Genomic DNA, 11,665 nt, shown 5'->3' with positions numbered 1-11,665 from the left:
CTTACTATCTGCTGTTGTATTTACTTAAATCTCTGTCTGTATTACTTTTCAATAAACTCCATCTGCATCTCTTTGCATTGCTTGTATGCACATTGTGGCTGGATTGCATTCAGACTACCGGTACATTAATTTGGGAGCTTGACTAGTTCCATATCTGGTTTTGAAGAAAACTCCAGGTTTTGTGCATCCGGATGTGTCACTTAGAGCTATTATCTATGCTCCATTTTCATCCGAAAATAAATCTGTCCATTCAAACGATGTAAACGTGACTACCCACATACTTCAATGTGTCTTTCACATTGGTATCCTGTTAAGCAATACATCTACTAGTGGGCAGTAGAGAGTCAAATGTGTGAGTGTGTGTGGTACTGCTCCGTTTCATCTGTATCCGTAAGCTTTCAGAAAACATGCAGAATTACGCAGGAAATGAACGCAGAGTATGGACAGAAAGCTCCATCCGTACGCGTATCCGTATTTAACGTTGAGCATAATTGGACCTTTAAAGTGATAATCTCCAAAATTTCAGTTTCATGCGCTTTAGCGACACCTGTGAGATCCAAACAGTGTTGCATACAGTATGTGATGCTAGTCAGCTTGTTTGGCCATAGTAACCACCCACAATGCTAGCAGAGACCGGAAAAAATTAGCTTGTTATCCTATTTCACACAAGTTCTCTGGAACCTACGTTCCTAGCGAGTCTATTTTGTTAAATCTGCCTACCTTCTCTGGGGTGTCTCCATAGACACCCAGGGCTCTATCGTTGCAGCGGCGCAGTTTCTAGGCCGAGCGCCAGCCGCAGCGCAAAGCAGTGGGCGTGGAAAGGCGCACTTGATATCTTGGTATCGGCGCTAAACTCAGCCTCAACCATTATAACCACGCCTTTTAAGCGTAAAATTATGCATTGTCCGCTCATTGGAGAATTGCAGGGAAGAGACACACGCTTGCCTTTTAAGCTCCAATTCCTGGACAAATCCGGTAAAACCAGACAAAGCCAAGGGCTCCGCCGCCCCCCCCTCCCTTCATCCGGTCTGTCTATCTCCATATATAGGCTATTATTCCATATTATTATGCTTCTCAAACCAATCTAACTGCAGTTAAAATACTGCAAGCATGTAAATACGCTACACTATAGCAAGACCAAAGTGAAAATAATGTTCTAAATGCATCTGATAGAAAAAAATATTGCCTATGGCTGGATGTCATGAGATTAGATGAAAGTTTGGCCAGAATGATATCGTTTTATCTCTCCTCCCCCACTGCACGATGCAACATCCTCTGAATGACACCTATCACTTTTACTGGATCTGATAACTTTATTCTATTTAATTTACTGGATTTTATTATTGAGTAATAGTATTTTATTTGGCCTATATATGCGTCCCCCCCACCCCCTGCCCACAGGCTCTGACAAATATGTTCATTCTCAATAAAATCTTCAGTAATCAATCAGAGTGGCTTTAAAAGCCAGATTGGCAGCAGCTGGCGCAGTGTGATCAATATGGCAGACCACAACCGATCCGCAAAGTTCTCTGCTGAGGAGAAAATGGTGCTGGCGAATCAGGTGATATATCTGTCCACCATCCATTTTGAATAGCTACAAAACAACTCTTTACTTAAGTCGTTTATTCATCTATCCATCCAGGTTCAAATGTACCATCGCGCACTGTTTGGGGAGGGGAATTACCCCGCCGGGAGGGCCGATATGCGCTGCGGCTTGTTCAGCACCTCGGACAGCGCCGCTGCCACAGACGGGGGAAACATTTGGAAATAATTCTAACTACTATGCTTTGCACACAGAAAAAATAAATACAAAAGACAATTCTGTAATGAATAGCTGTAATGAAGAGTGGGGTTTGAAGAAGCGCTACACAACAGTTTATCCAGTTTCTCTCTTTCTCTCTTTCTTTCTCTCTCCCTTTCTCTCACATTAAACGATATACATGCCTATAATGTCAATTATCTGAATGAAATAATAATACATATTAATTAGGAATATTAGTAATATTAGTAGCCTAGCTAATTTCGGGGGGGGGGGGGGTAATAAAAGGTAGAGCTATATTACACATAAATGGGGATTATTATGATAGCCTAAACTAAATTTATGAAACTGCATTACAGCTTCACCCAAAGCCTGAGAAGGGTTGCAATCTTATATTCTATTGTATTCTAAAGTCTTTTTTTCTATATATTGGATTCTCCATTCACTTTCCTGTCCCCGGTGCACAGAATCCTGCTTTAGGCCTGCTTTTCAAAAGCGCAAAGCGCTAAAAGTAGGCCAGGTCGGAAGATGGCTGGAAGATAGCAGTACGCCGGTATTTAGCGCCGACACGCCCACTTTGGCGCATTCAGGGACTCCGCCACGCCCATTCGGCCTAAAGCGCATTTGGCAGCCTAAAGCCTATTGCTATCTTGCCGAAACAGGCGCAAGGCACGTTTTTTTGCGGTTAAGGCCCGTAATAGCGCCGATGGCCTGTGGGAGAATAGAGCCCCCAGTTTATAAATGCTGCAATACTGAACATGCAAAGGCTTCCATGAATAGGTCATAGTCTCAATCACCATTGTGTGAACTCAGTCTGCGATAGATAGTGACTTAACATATCTTTATTTACATGCAAATCTTTGAGATTAACTTTAATAATCGGGTGACACATTTTGCACTGAAATTACATGTAAGTGTAACTGTAGTGTGCAATGTAAATTGCCTGGCTTGTTTATCTGTTTCCTAGATCAATAAAGTATCTATCTACCTACCTATCCAACCAAGATCTAATTGTGAATAATAATAATCTAACAAGGCTGTTGAGTATGAAAACACATACCCTTGGTTGAATATGTCTGCTATAGATATAAACGCATACTTTAAAGGATTGATTCGATGGAAAAGTATGTCATTACCACTTGCAGAACCCACCATCACTCCAAATACTTTATTCTATTTACAAAAATATATAAATCTTAAACAAAATCTTTACAAAGAGAGATTTAAAACTCACATTTAACTTTTTCCCACTGTCAGTTTTTGAAGAGCAATCAATTTGAGGGATTTTCCCCCCCTCAGTTCAATTAAACTAGAAATATCAGGTGCAGGTGTTCTCCACCATAGCAGGTGTTCTCCACCACGGAGCCCAGCCGACTAGTAGTGAGATAAACACAAACTCGGATAATAGTGGGTTGCAAATGTTAGAAGAAGTGGCAGTAAATTCCACTGGGAGTAGGAAAGGTTTACTCTGACTGACAGCCTCCAGGAGCAATGCTGCCACACGGGAGTCAAGTTACTGTTACTGGGAGCTAATCACTGGCATGTATCACCAACACATAGACAATATTGTTGGGGTATCATTTAAAGATATCACTGCTTATGAGACCATCATCTCTGTCAAAAGTTTGTTCATAGACAAATCTCTTTTTCTTCCCAAAAGTAGAGAAGGTATTGTACACGTCCAGTTCACCTCTAGGTGCCGGCTTCAGAGTGCAGTAGCCAGATGGGGTGCCAGGAATGTATACATTGTGCTGGTAGTCTGGTGGTGCCGGTGAAGAGTTAGGCTGAGTGTACTTTGGAGTCCATGAATAGTTTGGCACGCCCCCATCCTGAAGAGACAACTTGCAGTCTGTAAAGATGCACATGAACCACAATTTGTGTTATAATATTATTTCTACAAAGACCTCATATATCTACTAATTTCAGCTTTTCTGCAAATGAACACTTGGTTTAAATGACTTAATCAATTTAATCTGTGATATCGCACTTTGGTTACTCTTTTTGGTGCATACTCCCTTGTTTTAGTGTCAGTTGTGTATTTGAGTTCAGGTGTGTGCCCTTAGGGTCACCTATTAATATTTCAGATTAAATGCTTAGGATCATGCCCCTCTGTGTGAACTCTAACAGAAGGTCCAAATTTCATAGTGCCACTCTTGGCCACATAAATGATAAATTACAGCTAAAATATAAACAGCTTGTTCTACATGCTCTATTTGTAGACTCTTGTTATTTGATAACTTTGTTGTGATTTGGTGCTATATAAATATAACATGTATCCTTTGTTTGATTTATTGACTGACTGATTGATTGATTGATTGATTGATTGATTGATTGATTGATTGATTGATTGATTGATTGATTGATTGAATGAATGGTTGGTTAATTGATTGCAGTTAGAACTAATTACAGTAGCAGTTCAATATTCACAGCAAAACGGTAGGTGGTAAATGGTAATTCTCTCACTATGGAGTCAGACATTACTAACAGTGTCAACTAATATGAACTAGTAAATTCTCAACCAAAACATAATAAAAATAATCTCTATGAGCAATTATTTGCTGTTAATAAACCTACCAGGCCAGCAGTGCATGACGTGAGCTGTCCATGGTGCTGAAAGAGCGCAAATTGCAAAATTGCAATTCATTGTAAACAACCAGTAGCCTGGTAAACCAGGCCGTCACGTGAACTCACATTTCATTTGTTTCTGCATGATATGATAGTCTGGCCCCAACTCTTCACCCAGTCCTGAGCATGGGCGGGCGTAGTTGCCTTGACAGACAACTCCTTCAGCCAATCAGCGTCAGATCCAGTCAAACCCAAATCCACTCGGGAGAATGGCAAAAACATGTTTTCTGCCGAGAAACTCCGCGGTTGGGGCGATACTCCTGTACTTGTTTAATTTTTGTTATTGAGTCTATTTCTGCAATAACTGCACTTTATGGCTGTTTAAACTAGACAAACGCTGACATTACTCGATACGGCAAGGAGGCGGCCATTATTGTTTTTGTAGTGCTAGTAGTGTTCCTGATTGGCCAACTTGCGCTGTCAATCACAGTGCAGTTGCTGATTGGCTCTTCCGCTTTGCAGCTTCTGCTAAACACCCTCCCAGGCTTAAGGGCCAGACCGTGACGCAGAACCAAATGAAATGTGAGTTCACATGATGGGCTGGTTTACCAGGCTAAACAACCAGTAGTTCCAGACTTTTCATTCCCAAGCAAAATATGGCATTGCTTTTGCCATTCATTTAATTTGAGGGAATTGTTTAAGATGATTTTATGTCACCTGCTACATAACACATAGGCCTAGTGCTATTCAATATAGAATAGTAGTTGTCGAGAAGGGCGAGGCTTCTCCTAATCCAAAGCAAAAATGTCATTGTTTCAGTTTTCAATTGTTTGTTTGAATTTTGGATTATTTCTATGTTGAGCTGTCCATGGTTCTGAAATTGCATTATTGATACAAACCAACTTGAATCCCTGCTTTTTTCATTCTCTTTTCTTTTTTGTTTATTTTTCCCCACACATTAGCTGTTTAAATGGGCCCCCAGAAGCTTAAGGCCACGTCTTGGGCACCTACCACGCATATGGTTTCCCCAGGTCCAGTACTGTGGTGACACAGAACAGGAAAACCCGTCTGGGTCATGTTTGGGTTGACGTGGAAGAGTAGTCTCCATATGTACTGAGCTGTACCTGTAGAGAGAGAGAACAGAAGTTTAAGTATAAGTGTGTGTGTGTGTGTGTGTGTGTGTGTGTGTGTGTGTGTGTGTGTGTGTGTGTGTGTGTGTGTGTGTGTGTGTGTGTGTGTGTGTGTGTGTGTGTGTGTGTGTGTGTGTGTGCGTGTGTGTGTCGTGTCACCTCTTGTATGCCAAGTTCCGTTGGTTCTTTGTCCAAGTCCAGTCCGTGTTTGAATGCTTAAACTGCAAAATTAAAAACATATATAGTCACTTTGTAGATTGGTGACCAGCACATGTATAACATTGGCATTGCATTAGTGCATAGGTTTTCAAAGTGGGGGGCGGACCTCCCCACAGGGGCTCCAAACAGTTTCATGGGAGGCTCAGGGAATGGAAGTGAAAACATATTCCATTAGTTATTTAGATCAAAATGAGATCACATAATAGCCTAGTATGTGACTCCCAGACTCAGAAACAAATAAATCCCTTCAGACAGATCTTTTTATGTAGTTTGAAGTCAAACAACAATATCAGGCTATCTTGGCTCAATGATTGTGTCTATTGGATCAAATAACATAATCGCAATCCCATAGGCATCTAGGAATTGAGTGAAACTAAGCAAGTACATTGGGGGGTTCCAGGCTTTGTCCGAGGGCCGAGGGGAATCATACACAAGACCAATGTTGAATGGTCAAAGTCAATTTAACATCCCTGTTTCCCTATTGTCCAAAACCAGGACGTAACCATTGTTGTTGTTGTTGTTGTTTAGAAGAAGAAGAAATGTTTAGGCTACATAATAAACTCTCTCCTTTTATCTTGATGACTAATCTAATAAGGCAAGTTTATTTCCCTTCATCATAAAGCACGTCTTAAAGGACTTAGATAGAAAGGATGCAGACAAAGACAGCAGAAGAGACAAACTAGCACAACATTGCAAGTGACAAAGTACATAGTTGCTAACTTGCCAAACAAAATGTTAGGTGGAATTATATTAGGCTTTATCACTCTCGCCACAATAATTTGTTACACTGTGTTACTACTACAGTATGTTACACTGTGTTACTACTACAGTATGTTACACTGTGTTACTACTACAGTATGGCATAACAGTGACATCTTCAGATACAATGCTTAGGATCAAGCCCATCATGTGTGAACTCTAACAGAAGCCGCACATTTAGTGAGTAGATTGATGTCTTTCCGCCTGCTATCCGCCAACAGTGCATGACGTGAGCTGTCCATGGTGCTGAAAGAGCACAAAGCCTTAATTCATTGTAAACAACCATTATTATTATTATTATTACTACCTTATTATCACTCTGGCAACAATAATTGGTTACACTGTATGTTACATACTGTAGGACTTATATGGCATGGTGACATCTAAAAAAAAAAAAGATCCAAAGCTGTCATCCTTTCCACTTCCACCCAGAGTCAACTTTTCTGTTTTGGACTATTCAATTTAGTTCAATCTGCTAGCCTATGTAGCCTAAAGATGGATGAAGTGTAACTGTTGTGTCATTGCTGAAATCAAAATAATACGTTACACTATTATTATGGGAACAGTTATGATTTTACTGATGGGTTACCACCAGAAGGCAGCAGGATACAACACAATGATTCATTTCCATGTGAGTGGTTCAATACTGTATGTAAACAGTGTAGTCACCTCGTTTGTGGTTGGGGCACTGTTGTTGGCCAGCTCGTTGCGGTCCAGTGCGCTCCAGCCAGCAGTCAGGTAGTCTGTGCTCTTGGCATTATTCTGGGGAATTGCCATTATTGGACTGCACGGCTTGAGGAACATGAAGTCACTCTTGGACGATTCCGGTGTCAGACACATTTTGTAACAATAGACCTGGGAAAGCGCGCTGTTTCCGTTCGCCTCCGAGCAATTCGGGCCACCTGTGGCCATCTGCACGTTGAAGTTGGACTTGAACACCTCCGTGGTGGTAGATGATGCCTCATCTGACCGAGAACAGCAGCAGCAGCACCCGCCCAGGGAGGGGAAGCTGTATTCTGCGGACAGTCTGCCCTTCAATCTCCTCACTGTAATCAGGGCGATAATGGCCACCAGAAACGTGAAAGAGATTGCGCCCAGGGACACCATTAAGTACAGGGTGAAGTTGGAGCTGTGATGTGGGCTCAGTGACAGGTCACCCAAATCGGGCTGCGAATCTGGCAAGCTGTCAACCACTGACAGGATGATGGAGACGGTGGCCGAGAGGGGTGGCTGACCATTGTCCTTGACCAGAATGACCAGTCTTTGCCTTGTGGGGTCTTTCTCCGCCAATCTGCGGATCGTCCTGATTTCGCCTGTGTACAGAGCGATGCTGAACAAACTCGGCTCGGTGGCCTGGAGCAGCTGGTAGAAAAGTCGCGAGTTTTGACCCGCATCTGCATCCATAGCGGTGATCTTTGTAACAAGATAACCGGCATCGACTGATCTGGGAACTACTTCGGTCGGTGGCGTGCCGTTTTGCGGTACCGGTGACAGAATAAGAGGCGCATTGTCATTTTGGTCCAAAATAAAGATATTCACCGACACATTACTATTCAGTGGCGGAAAGCCTGCATCGTGCGCTTGAACCGTGATCTGAAAGTTTCTCAGTTGTTCGTGGTCAAAAGAGCGCAGCGCGTAAATGTTCCCGTTGTCTGAGTTTATGGACACGTATGTGGACACGGGCATTCCTTGTATATCAGCGTCCAGTATAGAATAGGTGAGATAGGAATTTTGACCTGAATCCGGATCCAGGGCAGTCACTGAGCAAATAGATGCCCCCGGCGCGTTATTCTCGGTCAAATAAACAGTATAGGCCGGCTGTTTGAAGCGAGGTGCGTTATCATTCATATCAGACACTTGGACTAAAATAGTTTTCCGAGTTAATAAGGACGGAGTTCCCATATCTCGAGCGGTAAGCGTGATGTTATACTCGGCCACCGTCTCCCTGTCCAGAAAATCAGAAGTTACTAATGTGTAGTAGTTTTTGAAGGAGGAGTGAAGTTGAAAGGGGACGTGGTGGGGGATCTCACAGTCCACATTCCCGTTTTCACCAGAGTCTCTGTCCATGACGCTGATGACAGCTATCACCGTGCCCGGGGGCGCGTCCTCCTGCACAGGTGTGGACACGGACGTCAACACCACATCCGGCAGGTTGTCGTTTTTATCCAGAACATTCACCAGGACTTTACAGTGAACCGCCACGGCGGAGGGGCCTTTGTCTTTAGCTTGGACATAGATTTCATGCATCCTAGCCTTCTCATAATCTATCACTCCTTTGACTTTGATCTCCCCGGTGCGCGCGTCGACGCTGAAAAGCTGGCGCACTTTGATGGGCGCGTGCCCGCTGAAGGAGTAGGTGATGTCAGCGTTGGGACCCTCGTCTAAATCAGACGAGTTGAGTTTAATGACAACGGTACCTTTGGGTGCGTTTTCATCAAGCCTCACTCTGTAAAACGACTGGTCAAACACGGGCGCGTTATCGTTTGCGTCCAGAACTGTGATATCTATTTGCGCAGTGCCGGTCCTCTCCGACGCCCCTCCGTCCACCGCGGTCAGGACCATCTGATGCGCGCTCTGCTGCTCTCTGTCCAGCGGACTCTGCAGGACGAGTTCCGCAAATTTACTGCCATCACTGCGCGTCTGGATGTCCAACACGAAATGCTCGTTTACGCTCAGTAGGTACGTGCGGAGAGAGTTTGAGCCGACGTCCAAGTCCTGCGCACTCTCCAGCGGGAAGCGGGAGCCCGGCGCAGCGGACTCTGATATGTCCAGATTAAACTCGGTCCAAGGGAAACTGGGGGAGTTATCGTTCACGTCCAAAATTTCAATCTCGACCCTGTACAGCTCCAGAGGGTTTTCTATCACCACTTGCAAATGGAAAGAGCAGGACAAACTCTGCTCGCACAGTTCTTCACGGTCAATTCTCTCGTTGACAAATAACACCCCGTTTTCTAAATTCACTTCTACATATTGCTTTTTGGCACCTGAGACTATCCTGAATCTGCGCGCAGAGAGTCTCTCCAAATCCAAGCCCAGGTCCTCGGCAATATTCCCAATAAAAGCCCCATGCTCCAGCTCTTCTGGGATTGAATAGCGGATCTGTCCCCAAGCTGCATCCAAGAAACATGTTATCAACACAAGGCAGACTGCGTGCCATGTTCCACACAGTCCTTTCTTCGTACCTCGGATGTCCATTTGTAGGCTAAGTTTACATCAAAAACTATATATCCCTCCTAGTCCTACACTGATAGAAGATAATGAAGCAGAATGCAGCTGGATGAGAAGGAGTATAAACACTGTCTGAAAACAACTTGACATAGGTGGGACTGTAACAGCGCGTGTGTCTGCATGAGAGAAAAGAGAGGAGAGAGAGAGGGGTGTGCAAGGGTTATACTGTCTCAGATTAGTGTTGTGTGCCGTGTGTGTGTGTGTGTGTGTGTGTGTGTGTGTGCGAGCGTGTTATTGGCCCTACTGTTCCAATAGGGGAGAAACGACATCTGCTCCAATTCCACCTCGAACGCACCATAATCTTTCCCATTGCTACTAGCCCGATCAAATTCATGTCACAGTCTCTAGGCTTAGACCTCAAGCCAAAAGCTCTTCATTCATGTCACAGCCTCTAGGCTTAGACCTCAAGTCAAAAGCTCTTCATTCCCATTTTTGAAATATTTTCTTTATTACTTCTTCCCCTTTCTTTTTTATATAGCCTAGCTATAATAGCCTCACACAGGCTACAAACAAAACATCATACTGTATGTAAATAGAAACCAAAAGTAAAACAAATCCGAGTTCTTAAAGTGAGAGAGAGATATGGAGGAGCTGTCCATGGTACTGAAGAAAGCCGCTTCTGCAGTGTGGGAAGTGCTTCAGGTTCTTATCCATCCAACAAAGATGTGTGCTGAAAAGATTCCATTAGTAGCCTAGTTACTGTTGAATAAACTTCTATTCCATGAAGGGATTTCAAGCAGCAGCTTTCCAATAAACTCTGTCAGTTGAAGCATGATTTTAATCAACTTTGTAAAGAGTCCTCAAATACATTTAAATGAAATTCTGTAAAACCAACGGGAAAGATACATTCTCATGTCTTGTGGTTAGGCGACGGGAGGCTATGAATCTGGATGATGCAACAAAAAATAAACATGTTCATGGTTTGGATCAATTTAGGATATTAAAAAGGACATTGGCATGAAAACTACTGTATGCAAATTAAAGTCTACTGATGGGTGCTGCTGACAGCTTTTCCACCCTGAGGAGGCTTCTCTCTTTCATTGTTCAGTGGACTGAAATATTTTACCAAACTAAAACTACTAAAACCATATAATATCAAATCAAAGTAAATAAGAAACCCAAACCAACAGTAGAGATCAGAGAGATGTGATGAATATTGTATAGAATTTTTTTAAATGGACATACACGTGTGGTTTGTGTAAAGGCAGCATACTGCACTGCATTCTAAACCTTGAGTTGCCAATATGACCTAATCCCATTCCCACCATAAAGGTTGTGGAAAGCTGTCTTACATATGCCCTCCTAAAGTTTCATCATTCGTCTAAAATATGTCAGCAGCACACAAACTAGACCAAGGCTGCAGGTCTGTGTTTAACACAAGAGAGGAAGCAACAGAGCAGAAAGATCTTTTACATTTCCCTTTATCCTTTTTCTTAACCTGTTTAAGAAATTGATAATCATCCTGCTTCTTCTACATTCTCTAAATGTGTTAACTTCTTGTAATGAAACAATTATTAAGTTTAACAATTCGTCAATTGTCTGGGGGACCCCCTGGAACCCCCTCAAGGACCCCTGGTGGTCCCCGGACCCCACGTTGAGAAGCACTGGCCTACGGTACTAAGTATACATTAAGCCATCTATTCACTGGCCTATAGTATACATTAAGCCATCTATTCACTGGCCTATAGTATACATTAAGCCATCTATTCACTGGCCTATAGTATACATTAAGCCATCTATTCTACTAATCGTTCAGACGATTCACTAGTCGACCTTTAAAAAATAGACTTTTGCACATCTCAATTACAGTTAGAACAGTGCAAGAATGAAAGCTGAACATTTTGGATTGACTTGGCAGGGTTGGTTCCTTTCTAAAACAGCAGCACTACCAGAAAGATCTTTTCACTTAGGGGTGTAATGTTCACAAAATTCACAGTTCGGTTGGGATCAATACAACACAGTGGTGTCACGGTTCGGTACATTTTCGATACAGCAAAAAAGGAGA

General features: G+C 42.9%; 1 protein-coding gene across 1 annotated transcript in view; it reads right to left on the bottom strand.

Annotated features, from left to right (window-relative positions):
- LOC310772423 (protocadherin-10-like) overlaps positions 1-9,627 on the bottom strand; it is a gene marked incomplete at both ends in the record, with an annotated part of 44,205 nt that extends 34,578 nt beyond the window's left edge. Inside the window, 4 exons of the mRNA XM_083632233.1 lie at positions 3,343-3,608; positions 5,336-5,448; positions 5,614-5,669; positions 7,102-9,627. Coding sequence (XP_083488359.1) covers positions 3,343-3,608; positions 5,336-5,448; positions 5,614-5,669; positions 7,102-9,627 — 2,961 coding nt within the window. The remainder of the gene's footprint in view (positions 1-3,342; positions 3,609-5,335; positions 5,449-5,613; positions 5,670-7,101) is intronic.
- Between the last annotated feature and the right edge of the window lie 2,038 nt (positions 9,628-11,665).

The sequence above is a fragment of the Poromitra crassiceps genome (genome assembly GCF_964638095.1).
Source record: "Poromitra crassiceps genome assembly, chromosome: 1".
In the NCBI taxonomy this organism is placed as follows: domain Eukaryota; kingdom Metazoa; phylum Chordata; class Actinopteri; order Beryciformes; family Melamphaidae; genus Poromitra; species Poromitra crassiceps.
The sequence above is the reverse complement of the archived record's forward strand: the minus strand, read 5'-3'. Positions and strand labels throughout refer to the sequence as shown.